This window comes from Prionailurus viverrinus, chromosome D2 (genome assembly GCF_022837055.1).
Source record: "Prionailurus viverrinus isolate Anna chromosome D2, UM_Priviv_1.0, whole genome shotgun sequence".
Classification (NCBI taxonomy): Eukaryota; Metazoa; Chordata; class Mammalia; order Carnivora; family Felidae; genus Prionailurus; species Prionailurus viverrinus.
The window spans coordinates 83,875,573-83,892,117 of NC_062571.1; the positions used below are offsets into that span (position 1 = coordinate 83,875,573).

Genomic DNA, 16,545 nt, shown 5'->3' on the forward strand with positions numbered 1-16,545 from the left:
CCTCTGTTGTCATGGGTCTGGCCACCAAGCCTGTGCTCGATGTTGAGACCTGGGCTGCCCAGGGGCCCAGGGGAGTGCCCCCCGCACAGGCTGGCGGGGGCCCAGTCCTGAGCCACAGTCTTGTGCTGCCAGTGGCCCTGGGCATCTCCGCATCTCAGACTCAGTGCTCTTGGCCACCAGCTGTGGGTCTCCCAGACCAGGGGCAGAAATGACAGAATGAGAAATGTGCAGAGATTTGGCAGCTTTGTGGGAGGGCTTAGCAACGCCAGCAGCTAAACGGGGCCATGGGCTGCAGGGTGTGGGGTCCAGGGAGGCCATCGGGCCAGATAGCTGACAGATCTGTCCAGGGATGTGACTGGACAGGCTTCGCCCCGGGGGTGCCTTTCTCAGCTCACCTGGTGCCAGGACAAACCTGAATGTTCCAAGCTGTCAGCTGGCCAAGGAGGGTTGCAGTATTCTTCGTTCAGCTGGACCCCTCTTGTGGGCTTTGCCCATCAGGCTAACAGAAAGGCAGCCAGGAAGGGTTTAAATCCTGAGCCCCAGGCCAGAGAATCTCCCTGTTCTCAGACAGAGCCTCCGTGGAAGCAAAGGAGCCAGCCCGTGCAGTGGGCCTCAGTCCACTTGGTTGCATTTTTAGGATTGGAATTAAGTCTGTCTCTTCAGAGGCACGAGAGGCTGTGGTCCGCCCAATTTGTGTGGTCTCTGGACTCTTAGCACTTAATAGAAATAATTCTTTTGCACTTTACAAGCATAGGATTGACACCTCTTTTTTTTTTTTTTTTCCAAAGGCCCCTATAAGACTGTGATCCAACTACGATGAGAAATTAACCAAATAGTCTTTCGGCTAAAACATATTTGCGTAGGCAGCCAAGGGAGCCGCAAGGAGATGGGACACAAAGCTGTGCAGGGAGGAGGGGCTTGGGCCAGGGTTAGACTCTGGACACGCAATGGGGGGTCCAATCGGGAGGGCTTGCTGCTGGATCTGGGGTGGGTTATCAGAGAAGGAGGGAGACAAGCCGCTTGGTTGGAGCAGCTCGAGGGAAAGGAGAACCGTGGGGGGAGGCTTGGGATCTTTGGAATATTTTGTGTCAAATAAAAATCGGGATATTTGCAAATTAGCATTATTATCTGCTATTAGTTTGACTAATTAGCTTCGTTAATCAATTTAATTTATGCATTGACTTACTGAATGTATCTGTTGAGGACCTACCTACCCAGCCCCAGCACTTTTCTAGGGTCCTGCCCCCATTTGCCTCTTACTCACTAAAACCCTTATTTAAAATTCTTTGAAAGTTAGTTTATTTATTTTGAGAGAGAGAGAGAGAGAGCGAGAGAGTGCTCATGAGCGAGCGGGGGAGGGGCAGAGAGAAAGAGAGAAAGAATCCCAAGCAGACAGTACAGAGCCTGATGTGGGGCTCAATCTCACAAACTGTGAGATCATGACCTGAGCTGAAATCAAGAGTCTGCTGGTTAACCGACTGAGCCACTCAGGCACCCCTAAATTTACTAGATTTTTAAGAAACCCCTCAACCCAGGCATGGAAATGGCTCTAGGGAGCTTGGATGACAGAGAACAAGATGCCTGGCGTGTCCATGAGGCTGGGCTTCGGAAAAGCTTGGTGACTGGTAGGGAGACAGCATCCTCTACTCTGGAAAAAAAAGCAGCAACAGCCAGTAATTTCAAAATATAATGTTTTGAGAGCGAAGTGTGACTTTCAGAATAAAAAGACAGGAAGCTCTCCGAAACTGCAAGGTTCTAAATCTAACCAGAAGGCTATTTTCTACCCTCGGCTTTCTATAGCTGTTCTCAAAGCGTAAACGGTCCCAAATTATTTTCAACTGGCTTTACACATGCTCGGCCGGAGCCGTATCTGCTTTAGGGCTGTCAGCCCCTGAGCAGGAGGGTGTCGTAGAGGAGGCCATCGGGCTGTACGTTTGGGGTTTGACACCCTGGCTGCCCCATACGAGCCATGACTTTCCCTGAAAGCCTCAGTGGCCTCTGCTGCTGGGGGCAGGATAGATCGGGCCCAGCGATACCGTGTCTAGTCAACAGGTGTCTGAGGTCAGCAGCGCCTTCCAAGAATGCGGAAGACAACAGCTCCTTTGCCGCAGACCCACCCCGCAAACACACACGTCTCAGTTAGTTTCAGACCTGTGGAGACAAGCAGGGGGTAAAGCAGGACAAAGCAGGACGATAGAATGCAGTAAATACATACGGAGTGCTCACTCTGTCCCAAGCCCCGTGCCCGGGGTGGTGTGAACCACCCCGGGAGCAGCTTTGACTCTTGACCCTGGCCCTGGGCCGGGTCTGGCCATCCATCCTCAGCATTTCCGATAGCTGTTGTGCAGCTGGAGGTAGGAGACCCAGGCCCGGGGCCATGACACTTTGAAGGGCCCATGACACCATCTGATTTCCTTTAAAATCAGAGAAACAAAAACAAAAACAACACCATAATCCAGTCTGGTTACGGTAAGCTTTATACTAACTAATAACACAGTTGTAAAATAAAATGTTTACTTTTTTCTTTTATGGAGGAAGGGGCCATGAAGGCAGGAGTGACAAGGACCCACCAAGGTCACAGTGGGGGCCCTGGTTGAAACTTCCCCAAATGTGCGCACACACACACACACACACACACACTCCACAAACACATACACGCCAGACCCACGCACACAGAGAAGACACACACCGCACCCCCACCTACCACGCACACCTGCACGCCACCCGCCCCCACACAGAGGAAGCACACATCACACACCCACACAGAGCTCTCTGTGGTCAGCCCCCTCACTAGAGAGTTGCTTGTACAGCAGGCCAGAATCTTCCAGGCAGGTGGCCCGCCAGGCCCAGCTCATGGCAGCGTGAGTTCCGCCCACCTTCCAGTCCTAGGGCCGACTGGAAGGATGGGGATCGGGGTGTGGAGTCGGCTTGTCCCTTCCCTGGAAAGCCCGGGAGCGTGGACCCCAGCCCTTCCGTCTGGGGCTCTCCTCAGTGCGCAAGGGCCTTGTTAAGACGGGGGCCCAGCTGGGGTTTCGGAGAATACGGTGATCTCACTGCGGGGCCCCAGCACGTGCTGCTGTTCTGTTTCTATGTGAGGCCCAGCAGCCCCCACTCCTGGACGCTGAAATTCATGCCTCTGCTGTCAGCCCACAGGTCTTACCGGACACCTGGTTAGGGCCGGGCACTGTCCTCAGTGCTGAGATGCAGTGCTCATTCAGTGAAACAGGTGTATTCCCATCCTCATGACACAGAGGGTCTCATGAGGACATTGAAAAGGACGCGTCCTCCGTCCCGGTGATCGCCACGCAAGACCCGGTCGTGTCAGGTGCCGTGTGTAATGCTGTAGATGGAAGAAACGTATGGCAGGTGTCATTTCCTTATCCTGATATCATGGTTTTTTGCTTTCTTCTAAACAGATGATCATTCCAGGGTGATTCTGAGCCAAGTGGACGGAGCCCCCTGTTCAGACTATATTAATGCTTCGTACATAGATGTAAGTCTGCCGTTTTCCTGTCCCCGGCCCCTGCCTGATGCACACACCTGCACCATTTGGGGACTCAGTGTGAATCGTGACTTTCTTCTCTGGGGCCGGGTCACAACCTTCCTGGGCAGCTTGGCCACAGCACAGAGCGCACAGAGTCGCCCGGGGCTTTTGAATTAGCATCTGTCCGGGGATTCATTTTCAAGAAACAGATAAGCACAAAGATGCTTGTTACAGCATTCGTTCCGTTACTGACCAAATAGGACAAGAGGGATCAGTTAAACAAACTATGGTAAAACCATAATGCAATGGATTAAGAATTCATTTTAATTGGGGCGCCCGGGCGGCTCAGTCGGTTAAGCAGCCGAATTCAGCTCCAGTCATGATGTAACAGTTCGTGAGTTCGAGCCCCGCGTCCAGCTCTGTGCTGACAGCTCAGAGCCTGGAGGCTGCTTCAGATTCTGTGTCTCTCTCTTCTCTCTGCCCCTCCCCAGGTCACAGTCTCTCTCTCTCCCTCTCTCTGTCTCTGCCTCTCTCTCTCTCTCTCAAAAATAAACATAAAAAAGATTTAAGCGTTCACCTTAAGTGAACCTTAAAATATCGGTTAATATAAATTATAAAATTATCATAAAATACAACATAGGAGAATTTGTACTTACCAGTTAGTTAAAAGTATCTGAACGTGTGTCTGCTTGTGTGCGTGCGTGTGTGACTGGGAAAGTATTCACAGGAAAAATCTACGGCAGAGCCAACAAAAGTAACACTGGCTCCGAAAGGACTAGTGAGTTTTCTTCTTCTTTCTGTGTTTTCCAACTTTCTCGTGGTTGATACGCGTTACTTTCCAAACAACAACGGCAAACGCCTTCAGCCAAGAAAACGAGGAAGAATTACAAACCTGATTTTATGTTTCTAGGGTTACAAGGAGAAGAATAAGTTCATAGCGGCTCAAGGTAAGCTTCTTGCTGTTTTTTTTTTCAAAACGGGATTTTGGTAACATGACGTGGGAGGCTACCCGGTCCTTGTCTGCTGCCAGGAATCCCGAGGCTTCCCCAGGGCTTCCTGTACCGCCCCGTCTGTGTTGCCTGTTTGCAGTCTGTCCAAGCTGTCCCTGAGCACGGGCCACGCAGGGGTGTCCCGAATCTCACAGAGCCTTGCGATTCAAGGCTGGCGCTCCATTGACCCCGAGTGTCAGCATGTCCTGGGAGCTGCTCAGACGTGCTACGTTCACATCTGCCTCTCAGCAAGCCTTCTCGGGTCATTCTGTGCCTTCGTTCGCAAAGCTCTGCCCCACGAGATGATGAAGCGTGTTGTACAAACAGAGCTTCAAAAGAACAGACGAGTTGGAGCCCCTGAGAGCCCAGGTCCCCCTTCCGCGGTCGGGCAGCCAGGGGAGGGTGTCATCACTTATAAGTGTAGGTGTAGCCGGCACGTTGGACGTACATCCACGCAAAGCATGCGTGTAGGCAGACAGACAGACAGACACATGCCTGTTCCCTCACATGCATGGTGCAAAGACAGGGCACCCAGTAGGTTAACGGTTATCATTTGAACCTGCTGATTCTTTCATTAGACAACCCTGAACCTCTCTCAGCTGGCCGAGCTCGGGTGTGGCTCCCAGTTGTGGTTGTTTCCAGGCGGGTGGGGAAGGGAGGGAGTCGCTTATCAGATCAAGGCCTTAACCCCCAGGCGCGCCCTTCAGCTCGCACACGATCCACTTTGCACGGACGAGGTCTGACCTACCATCCGTCAGCCCAGAGGTGGCTGGGGACGTGGAGCCCACAGCGGCTTTCGTGGGCTTCCTCCCTCGCAGGCGACAGTCTTTCCGACAACAGGTCCCCAAATTCAGCGCACGTCGGAATCACTTGAGAGCTTATTAAAAATGTACATTTCTTAGGAAATAGGGAAGCACACAGACGCATACACCCAGAGTGCAGCGTCAGAGAACCCGACAGACATCAGCTGACACAGATAGAGGAGTCTCTCTCCCGTAAGAAGGGGGGGCAGCCCGGGGCCCAGGCAGTGGCTCAAAGGAGAGGGACCTCTTGATCTTCCTGCTCTGCCCTCCGTGGCATGTCACTGTCTGCCTCAGGGTCACAAAATGGCTGCGTCTCCAGGCACTGTGTCTGCATTCAGGCCGGAAGGAGGGCAAAGGGCAGAGGACTTTCTTCTGGGGACGCTTTGTCTTTGGTTCAGACCGCTCCCCAGGAACCTCAGCCCACACCCCGCTGGACGGCACTGAATCATCGCCAGCTTCCAGGGCAGCTGAGAAATGAGGGAAGGGGGTTAGGCGTGGAGGGTGAATGGGTCGGCCCGCAGCCCGTCTGCGTCTCTGTCTGCGTCTGTCTGTCGCGCACACACAGACCCTCGTGCAGTTCTGGAGCGGGTGCTGGCGTGCCGAGGCTTTGAGGGGCCCCCTGAGCGGCCGCATGCACGGCACTCTGGACAGGCAGGCTCAGACCCCAGCCTCATCTGAATACCCGTGATTGCCTGTGAATGGGGTCACCCCCTGGACGCTGCTGTGTGCCTCCCCAAGGACATCCCAGCCCCAGGGGGTGGCCAGGGGTGTGGGCGGTGGGGCGGGGAGGCAGCACCCCTTCCCCCGTGGGCCAGCGGCCCTTCTGTGCCTGGGAGGAGCCCGGTCCCAGGGCCCCAAGGCCAGGGTGACAGGGGCCAGAGACCCTCTTGGGGTCTGACTTTGGGCTCCTCCTCTGCATACAGGCCCTAAACAGGAGACAGTTAATGACTTCTGGAGAATGATCTGGGAACAGAAGTCTGCAACCATTGTCATGTTGACGAACCTGAAAGAAAGGAAGGAGGTGAGCCCAGCCTTCTGACTCACAGACTCTACTCTTTAAGCTTCTGGGGCTTGGCTGGGGGTGTGCTCACCACATCCTTTTCCTATCCCTCTCCCTTCTTATCGCTGCAGAAGAAGACGAAAAAAAAAAAAAAAACACGAGGGGCTCACAGCATTTTTATCACGAAACAAATATTCTGTGTTCCAAGCATCTCACTGCTCTAGACGGCGACATGCAAATGTCACAGGGTTCTTTCTTCAGCCGAGAGCCCCCCACCCCAGCCCCAGCCTGGCTGCTCTCCGGTGCCGGGCGTGTGCGGCTCAGCACTCAGAGGCTCAGCGTGCTGGGCATGCGCTCCGGTGGGCCTCGGCCGACCAATAAAAGTGGATTTCCTGCTTATTATCCAGACTAGAGAACTGTATTTGAAACACAAGGTGTATTGAAGGAATGTGGATTTAATTAGCTACTTCTAATTTAAAACGTAATGCAGGACACCGGAGGAACTTGAAGCCTCTATAAAGAAGGTCAAGCGGATCCACGTCCTAAGGGAACAGATACTCCTCCTGGTCTGCTCTGCTGGACAGGCGGCCGCAGGGGAGTGTGCAGGGGGCAGCACACAAACCCCGCCTCTTGTGATTTAAGTGCCGCTGGGAGGGGCAGGCGCCAAACAGAAAGCAAATAAACATAAACTGTGTCAGGAAGTGACATAAAAAATAACGGAGAGTAAAGGGCTGATGAGCAGGGAGGGCCAAGTGAGCCAGGCAGACAAGGACGTAGGGGCCTGGGCCTGGGGCACTGGGGTGGCGGGGCTTCAGGGGCTGGGGCTGGGGCACTGGGAGGGGGCGGGGCATCTGGGGCTGGGGCACGGGGGGGCGTGGCTTCAGGGGCTGGGGCACTGGGAGGGGGCGGGGCATCTGGGGCTGGGGCACGGGGGGCGTGGCTTCAGGGGCTGGGGCACTGGGAGGGGGCGGGGCATCTGGGGCACTGGGAAGGGGTGGGGCATCTGGGGCTGGGGCACTGGGGGGCGGGGCTTCAGGGGCTGGGGCACGGGGCGGGGGCGGGGCATCAGGGACTGGGGCATTGGGGGGGTGGGGCATCAGGGGCTGGGGCTGGGGCACTAGGGGAGGGGTTGGGGCACGTGGAGCCATTCTCCTGCCTTCCAGCCATTGACTTTTTACCTAAGGGGCACAGACCCCTATTGCATAAGGCAGAGCAAGGTGTGATGGTGGTTTCTAGAGCAGGAAGGAGGGGACCCCAGAGGGAGGAGCAGTCCCCCTTTGGTGTAGGTCAGGGTGGGGGCAGGAGTGGCACCATGTCTGAAAGGCTGGAGGGAACTTGACCAAATCCAGTCCAAGAGAGGCTCCGGGGGCAGGGTGAGGTGATCATAAAGCCAGGAGTACTCGGCTGGGCTCGCACCTCGAGTGCCCCCAGAACCGCTGGCAATGGGTCAGGGAACTGGGCTGGGGTCTTCGGTGACAGACTGAGGCAGGCGGCCCGGGGAGGGTTTCTCTGCCGAAAGCAGGGCCTGGGTTTTCAGAAGTGAGTTTTCACCAGCATGAAAGAATCGCAGGCTACAAGGAGGCTTGCCAGACAGGGGGTCGCTGTTCTAGCATGTTCCAGCTTGAGGCCCAGAACAAGGGGGGCTGGCCGGGGGCGAGGAAGGCTCTGTGTGGTGGGAGACGTCTGTCCTCCTGGTCCCTGTCTGGGCCTGCCGTGTCCCCACGCGGTGCTGGTCTCCACCCTGGCCCTGTCATCGCACACTGGCAGGGGACCCCCAGGCAGCTGGGCTCAGGGGAAGGGGAAGGGGAAGGGCTGCCCCCCGGGATGGAAGTAGGCGGCCTGCTGGGGCAGCTCAGCTGAGGCCCTAGGCAGACACTGGCCCTCAGGCAGAGTCCTCCCCTCCCCCCGTGCCACCATCACTGGTTTGTCCTCTGCCTTCCAAAAAGCACAGGAAAAAGCCTCCAGTCACTGTTTCCGGTTGAGTAGGATGGAGTTTTTGTTTTGTTACCAGGGCGGTTGGGACAGAGCTGGAGAGGGTCACTCTCATGGGGCGAATCCTGTCCTGTGGATGGAAAGAGTGACAGGAGACGGGGGGTTCCAGGCAGGAGCCCTGAGCCCTTCCCACACTCTCAGCAGATGCCTTGGCAGGGCCCGGCCCCCAAAGCTTCGCGGGGAGCCCCGGGTCCCCTGGGACCCGTGGCCCCACTGCTGCCACTTGCAAGGGGGTGGGGGAGGGGGCTTGTTTACACACATGCGACCCAGGGAGACTCAGACACCCTCCCCCTCTGCACCCCCCCCACCCCGCCGTCATGTTACTCGACATTTATCTCCGATCTTTCTCTGAAGCCTCCTACTGGATTTTTCCATTTTTGTGACTCAGAGCCGGCCTCTTCTGTATCTTGATTTTGACCATTTCAGATGAGACCATTTCTCAGTAGAGTTCCCTTTTCTTAAGTGCTTACCCTTGTTTTATTGTCTCCCGGCTTCAACATCTTGGCTGAATGTTGTGAAATGCGGTTGCTCTGACATCTCGTGATCTGACTGGAGGGAGGGCACCTTGGGCGTCGGGTGAGGTCAGAGGGTGGAGAAGTGTCCACACCCACAGCCCTGTGGGGGCCTCGGAACCAGCCCTCAGGCCCCGGGCCAGAGTCTTTCAAGGGGAGAATCTCAGGAGGTCCTGGAGGGTCCCCAGGAAGCCAGGACTGGCCCAGATTAGCACTTTTGGGTAACTGCTTCTCTTCAAGGCACCTCAGAGATGCCCTGGAGTAGGGAGGGGAAGTTGTCCTACAGTGTCGTAATATAAATGCCGGGCCTGGTAAGTGCCAGGCTGCCTTTTTTCATAAGACTATTAATCCTCGTGACTTATTAGCTGTGCCCCTCGTGGGCAGCTTCCAGAATAAACTGTCTGATGTTTATTTTTGAGAGAGAGAAAGAGATAGAGTGTCAGTGGGGGAGGGGCAGAGAGAGAGACACACACACAGAATCCGAAGCAGGCTCCAGGCTCCAAGCTGTCGGCCCAGAGCCCGACGCAGGGCTCGAACCCACGAACCGTGCGATCATGCCCTGAGCCGAGGTCGGATGTCTAATTGACTGAGCCACCCAGGCACCCTGTCTGTCCGACGTTTAGAAGGCTTGTTGAGCACATCTGGGCCCCCATAGGTGGGTCCTCACACACTCCTGCGCCCCGTGTTCACGGAAGACTGTTGCCCTTTAGGCCTCTTGCGCTCTGTCCCCGGATGGAGCCATTTGTAGCTCCGAGGGAGGGAAGGTAAAGAGGTGGGGCTCTGCGTGGCGGGGTGCAGATTTCTGCATCTGCCTTGTCCTAGGCGGAGATAAGTGGGGAGCGTTAAGCTGACCCCTCTTCCGCGGTGGGCTGGCCAGCTTTGTCCTCCGTGAGCCGAAGGACACCCTGCTGGGTCCAGTGGGAAGCGTTTGGGGACACGCCGTCCTCCCGTGAGGCCCAGCCTCTGTTGGTGTCGAAAGCAGACAGGGGCCCAGGTATAGGCTCAGGGCTGTTTTGTGGCCTCAGTCTCCCAGCTTCCACACCTCCTAGTGCTGTTTCCCAGCTCCGGAACTGTCTGAGGGAACCTGGTGTGTGTGAGGAGGCCCTGTGTTGATGGGGGGGTGGGGGGATGAGGGCGCTGACGTGCCTGAAGGGCACACACAGACTTATTAACTGTTTCTTAAAGTTTATTTATTTATTTTGACAGCGAGAGAGAGAGTGCATGTGCATGAGCAGGGGAGGGGCAGAGAGAGAGAGAGCATGTACACGGGCATGCGTGAACGGGGAAGGGGCAGAGAGAGAGAGAGGGAGAGAGAGAGTCCCAAGCAGGCTCCTCGCACAGAGGCCAACACAGAGCTCGATTCCACAAACCGTGACGTGACCTGAGCCAAAACCAAGAGTCAGACGCTCAACTGCCTGAGCCACCCGGGCGCTCCAGACCTATTTCTTTCTCTTCAACTGTCCCATGTAGGAGAAATGCTATCAGTACTGGCCGGACCAGGGATGCTGGACCTACGGAAACATCCGTGTGTGCGTGGAGGACTGTGTGGTTCTGGTCGACTACACCATCCGGAAGTTCTGCATACAGTCGGTAAGCGTTCTGAGTTACCAACTTTCTGGAAAGGCAACCCTCCCAGAGAGCAGGGTCAAGAATAAATACACGTGTCATTATTTTTAGCATGAAGAGCCTCACCCCCACCACAGCCTCCCTGCAGTGTTGGAGCAGCTCTGGCCGAGGGGGGGCTGAGTCGGGAGGAAGTGTGGGGGTGGGGGTGGGGGCGGGTTTGGGCTTTCGTGGACTGAGGTCGGGTCTACAGGGGAGGAGACAGGTGCACCCCTAGTCTTCAGACAGCTCTGGATGCTCGTGGGCCTCAGTCACTGTTTTGGGTGGAGGAAGGCGGGTCACTTGCATGGGGGCACAGGGTTTGGGGTCCCCCACTCAGTCGCATGATGTCATGTCACACACTGAAGTGATGAAGTGAGGTTTTTTTTTAACAGTCTCAAAAGTTGATCTGTCACCTGCTCAGTATTTTTTGCCTTTATTTCCTGCTTGTCCCTACTCCATCCCTGCCTAGAAAAATGTAAGGCACAGATGCCTGTGGACAAAGCAGATGAAATAGAGATTTAAGATATATGAAAACCAGAAGATCATGCAATCAGGAGTCAAAGGTGGAGGGATTGGCATAGTCAGATGGCAGAATAGGAGCCTGAGGTTCCTAGAAGCCATAGCAAAGAAGGGAAGAGGATGAGCTTGATGGTGATGGTGTTTGCTCTCCCCTGCTTGTGTCCCTCCCGGACATACTGACACGTGCGCACACACACACACACACACACACACACACACAGGCACTTCCACATACACTATACAGCCTTCCATGATCCGGCCAGAGAACCGCACCCATGGGCCTTTGGTGGGGAGGAAGCCTGAGAGGCTCTGAGCGGGGCTGGTGGGGTGGGGTCTCCCGTAACGGGCCAGCCACATCTTTCCCCTCAATCTTGAGCCTCTGGGGAGCGAAAGTGTTTGCTGCTGGCAGTTACACAGGCAGACCCCGATGTGGCCTCCCCGCTCACGAGTGGGGTCTGTGAACTCCAGGGTCGGCTTCAGGGATGCGTCTGGCTGCCGGGGGCCTGGGCCGGGTGCTGTGGGTCCTGCTGTGCGGACCCCTCAAGCAGCCATCATGCTGCCGGTGGACCCACGGCGGCCCGGGGCCTAGATGGCAGGGGTGGAGGCGGCGAGCATCCTCAGGACGTGACGCTGGGGGAGGGGCGGGCGCTGTTCCCCCACTCACGTGTCCCCCTTCTCCGCAGCAGCTCCCCGATGGCTGCAAAGCCCCGCGGCTGGTCTCCCAGCTGCACTTCACCAGCTGGCCCGACTTTGGAGTGCCTTTCACCCCCATCGGGATGCTGAAGTTCCTGAAGAAAGTGAAGGCCCTCAACCCCGCCCATGCCGGGCCCATAGTGGTCCACTGCAGGTATGTCGGGCCGGGGCCCCCGGAGGACTCGCCCTCGTGGCTGGGCCGGTCCCAAGGTGGGCAGAAGGGCAGGTAGGGGCGTAGTAAAAGCACCCTCCTGCCCGCTGTGAATGCAATTACTAGTGACAGCTTGGGGGATCCCTGGGGGTGAGAGCCAGAGGGACATTCAGCCCACTCTGTGACAGCAGGACCCGTCTGTCAGCAGCGTCTGAGGGGGATGCCCAATTCTTAAAACAGACGAAAGCCGAGGAGCCAGGTTGATAGTGCTCCTGGGGCTCTGGCAGGTTCACTGCCCCCGCAGACCCTAGGTCACCTCCGGGGACAGAGATGGAAACCATGCTTCTATGGAGAGCCCCCCCCCCAAGTCTTTCTACATGAGTGCGCGAGGCTCAGAGGGGCTGGGGGCCGTGGCCCAGGAACAGCCAATAGTGGCCAGGAGCAGCTGTCCAGGGCGGGGCGTCCCCCCTCCCAGCTGCGATCTCCTGGTCTGCAGTGGGAGGGACAGTCCTGGAGGGGCCCGGGACTTGACTCTGAAGGTGGGCTGACTCCCTCTGGGGCTTATGTCTGCCTGCCCAGCGTGGCCGCTGGTGCAGAAAGTCACGTACGAGAAAAGGCCTCGGACTTCGGGTTGGTTGACTGGCTTGTGCCCTTTCTGCTTTTGAAGACAAAGGCATAGTGGTGAGCAGTGCTCCAGGCCAAACTCCCCATCCTCCCGGTGGGTGCTCAGTTAGAACCTGAAGACAGTTTGGTGGCCAAAGGGGAGGCCCCTGTCATCCGGCCAGGGATAGACTCCTGGACTCCTGAGGTGGCATCCTTGGGATTACACCTGCCGGCCTATGAGCTCCTCCCAGCAGGTGCACTGGAGAGGGGAAGGGGTGGAGGCCCATGCTGTGCGGCCGCAGCTGGGGGTCCCGTCAGCTGCTCCCGTTCTTGCCCAGGCTTCGTGAGACAGTCTATGTGCCGCTTCTGCCGAACTCCGGTGTGGCCGGTTCCAAGCATCTGTATCACTGTGTGCAGGTGCCTTTCGTCCCTCGTCCCCTTTGTCCCTCGTCAGTGCCAAGATACTCAGAACGAACCTGGCTCTGACAGCCGAAAATAAATAGGATCCCGACCGACGTCGCCCTAGTGAGCAGCGCCCGCCCTCCAGGAGACGGGAACAAGCCTGGCCGGAGGGGCCTGAGTCCCATCAGAGATCCAGGGCCCTGCCGTAGCAGGGACGGCGGGTGCTTCCCCAGTAGCCTGTCCCCAGGCCCCGGGGTCTGACGCCCTCAGCCGGAGAAGCCGTGGCAGGGGGTCTCCGCATCCAGGTCCTGTTGGCTCTACGAGACCGTTCCTGCCGCTGCGGGCTCCCTGCCTCCCGCTCCCTGTGGTGGTGGCCCCGCTCCGCCCTGGATGGCGGGAGGTAAAGAGACGGCCTCTGTGTCTGGTCGGAGGGCAGCCGCTGGGAGCTGGCTCCGTTCTGCTTTGTCCCCGTCCCTCCAGATCTGTCGTGCTTGTGACATGTCAGCGAATGACCACTGCCCGTTCTCTGCTCCCTTCTCCCTCAACCACAGGTGCCCAGGGCAGGTGCGTCCGCCGTTCGTCTTATTTTCGCTCTGGGCGCCCTCCGTGGCCGTGAGGCTCAGCTCTCGCTCTTGAGCGCCTGGTCGTCTCCCCGCGGTTCTGGGTTCCTTTGGCACAGCTGCTGGGGCTCCCGGGTTCTCCTGTCTTCTGTCACGTTCTGTCTTTGCCACCAGGTTTTTAATGGACAGTAAATGGAAGGAGTGGTGCCCTCCGACTCGGGCTTCCCAAAGGCCCCCTCCTCTCTGGGGGAAGGAATCCTTCCCCTCCTGGGCTGAGGCCCCCTGAGAGGCCGGTGTGGGCAGATGGGCGGTTCTGGGCGCCTGCCTGTTGGCGGTGATGTGGTGGCAGGAATTCGAGCCAGGAGGGCAGGCCTGCCGGAAGCCAGCAGGGTTAGGGAGAAGGCTCACACTGGCTGTCAGCTCCCGAGACCCAGGGCGGACTTGACTCCACCTTCCCACCCCCAAGTTCATTTTCCTACAGGATCTCCTCAGCTCCGGGCCATGCACGGCCCCCGCCCCGGGAGCTCTGACTTCCTGATGGCCATCCTTGCTGACACACTTATCCTCAGCGTTTGGTTCTTGATCACTTAATAGGACATTCTGTGCCCGAGTCCCCCTGAGAACAGCGTCCCCACAGAGGCGGCCAGGACGGGTCAGCTGGCCTCAGCCTTTCCATGGGGGACCAAGTGGCTTCTCCCACATGTACCCCAGGCCAGGTGGGGCGGGGGGGGGGGGTCCTGTAAGCGGCTCAGGGACCTTCACAGCCTTGCAGGGAGTTATTTTGTGGCCTCCCTCTCATACCTGTTGGGTAGTGTCTCACCTGGCCCTGCACCTGATGATTTTCTCTGACTTCGTATCTGAGAAAGAACTAAGACTCCCAGAAGACCTCTCACGTTTCACCTGTTCTCCCCGCTGAATGAGGTGATCTGCCCAGGGGGACGGTCTTCGCTGCTGTCCTAGCCCCATTTTGGAGACGAACTGGAGAGAGTGGTGTCTCCCACCTACCCAAAGGGGAAAGAAAGTGGGGGGCTTGACTCATTAAGTCGTGAGTCTTTTTGTTGAAGAGAGTTCTTTCTTTCTTTCTTTCTTTCTTTCTTTTTTCTTTTCTTTTCCTTCTTTTTTTTTTCTTTTCTTTCTTTCTTTCTTTCTTTCTTTCTTTCCTTCTTTTCTTTTTTTAAAGAGGGTAATGCTGCAGGGGCTGGAGGGAGTGGTTCATGCTGCATAGATGAGTCTGGGTCACTAGGGGGTTCCTCCTTCAGCAGATGTTGGCTGAGTGCAGCTCTGTGCCCACTGAGTCCTGGGGGCCGGGGAACAAACACGTATGGCCCCACTCTCTGGTGGAGATGTACCTAGGACGGCGGGTGGGGGGAGGGTGGGACCGGGATCCCGGCGGCACAAGGAAACCCAAACCCAGGAAGCCAGCGGGGCAGCTTCCTGGCCAGGAGACTGCTCAGCTGTGACCCCAAGGACCAGCTGGCTTCAGCCAGTCGCGGGAGGAGGGCTGGGGCGCCAGAGAGAGACCCAGTGCCTCCCACGAGGGCTGGCCTTGGCTCAAGAGCGCACAGACGTAGCCTGGGGAGCCTCCTTTTTATAACGAACTTGGAAAAGCCATTTCCAGTGTGACGTTGGAAAAAATCCACTTGCACACACAAGAAGACGGCATTTGGTAACAGAGGAAGATTACAACCTCACATGAGACGACTACGACAGATTTTTTCGACATGCCTTTCAACAGTGTCTAGTTATTAGAGGAACAGTGTCAGATAATTTTACGAAGATTGTGGTGCCCTCTGGTGGCCTCCCCGTAGACTTGCTCTTCATTCACCAGGGAAAGGCTTGGTTAAGCGATGGGCTGTGTCTCCCAGTTGAGGGCAGCGTGTCCTTCGGTCCAGGTGCACAGGTCAGCTTTGGCGGGCGGGGGGCAGGTGCCGTGGCTCACGACTCGGCCTCTTTCCTTTCCCCGGCAGCGCCGGCGTGGGCCGGACGGGCACCTTCATAGTGATCGATGCCATGATGGACATGATGCACGCCGAGCACAAGGTCGACGTCTTCGACTTCGTGTCGAGAATCCGCAACCAGCGTCCTCAGATGGTTCAAACAGATGTGAGTAGCCCTCCCCCAGCCCAGCCCCTCGCCCTGGGGAGAGCTGCACAGAGCAAACCCAGACACCTTGGCCACCCCCGGACTGTCGGTGCACGGGTAACAGTGCCTGGCAGGGAGAAGGTGCTCAGTAATGCCCGCTGCCATATGGTCCTCACTCAAGGCCATAAGCGGCCATTGGTAACGGCCGTGCATCTGACTTTTGCTCCCAAACCTCCCTCCCTTGGCAAAGCGTGGAGTTGGTTGCTGCTGAGCTGTGAGCGGCCAGCGGTGGCCGGGCACGCTCGAGGGCGCGGGCGCTCTGGGTCTCCCCACAGATGCAGTACACGTTCATCTACCAAGCCTTACTGGAGTACTACCTCTACGGGGACACCGAGCTGGACGTGTCCTCTCTGGAAAACCACCTGCAAACGCTGCACGGCACCGCCACCCACTTCGACAAGATCGGGCTGGAGGAGGAGTTCAGGGTACGTGCGAAGGCGGGCAGCCGGCCAAAGGAGTCCCCTTTCAATCACCCCCCGCCCCCGGCCCGAGCCCGGAACAAGCAGGGTGGCCCTCCCGCCCATGACGCAGAGGGAAGAATTCTTGGGGGCTTTCAGAGCTGAGCAGGGGCCCGTGTGGGGAGCGCGTCACGCGTGGGCTCTCATTTCCCAACATTTGGGAAGCGTCCGGGGTCAGAGACGGGGCGTTGTTGCGGGTCAGCAGGCGCCCTTGACAGGGGTGCTGTTCCGGGGTTGAGGGAGTCGCGCGGGAGTGTCCGTGTTGCAGCTGTGACCCCGTGTCCTCCTTGACTGCAGAAACTGACAAATGTCCGGATCATGAAGGAGGACATGAGGACGGGCAACCTGCCGGCCAACATGAAGAAGGCCAGAGTCATCCAGATCATTCCGTGTAAGGCAGCCCTGGGGCCGCCCCGTGGGATTGAAACCCCAAGGCAGGACGGGATTGGGGCTGGCACGCTGGGAGAATTCTTTGACTGCCTGCCTCTGTAAGCCAGGATCCAAGGGCAGGACAGCCCCCGGGCCTGGGGTTAAGGGCTCCTGGGGGGCTATGTCAAGGGTAGGTGAGAGAACACCCACCTGTGAAGCAGTGAGCGACCCAGACAGTCCTGTGTGTCAGGCGGGCAGCATGT

The 16,545-nt window shown here is 57.3% G+C and overlaps 1 protein-coding gene across 7 annotated transcripts in view; it reads left to right on the top strand.

Annotated features, from left to right (window-relative positions):
* PTPRE (protein tyrosine phosphatase receptor type E) overlaps positions 1-16,545 on the top strand; it is a 163,313-nt gene that overhangs the window by 133,088 nt on the left and 13,680 nt on the right. For 6 of the 7 annotated variants that reach the window (XM_047826153.1, XM_047826154.1, XM_047826151.1 and 3 more), the window contains 8 exons: positions 3,417-3,493; positions 4,395-4,431; positions 6,200-6,297; positions 10,251-10,370; positions 11,588-11,751; positions 15,281-15,416; positions 15,731-15,880; positions 16,211-16,304. In XM_047826153.1, coding sequence (XP_047682109.1) covers positions 3,417-3,493; positions 4,395-4,431; positions 6,200-6,297; positions 10,251-10,370; positions 11,588-11,751; positions 15,281-15,416; positions 15,731-15,880; positions 16,211-16,304 — 876 coding nt within the window. The remainder of the gene's footprint in view (positions 1-3,416; positions 3,494-4,394; positions 4,432-6,199; positions 6,298-10,250; positions 10,371-11,587; positions 11,752-15,280; positions 15,417-15,730; positions 15,881-16,210; positions 16,305-16,545) is intronic. The other variant, XM_047826152.1, reaches the window with a different exon arrangement.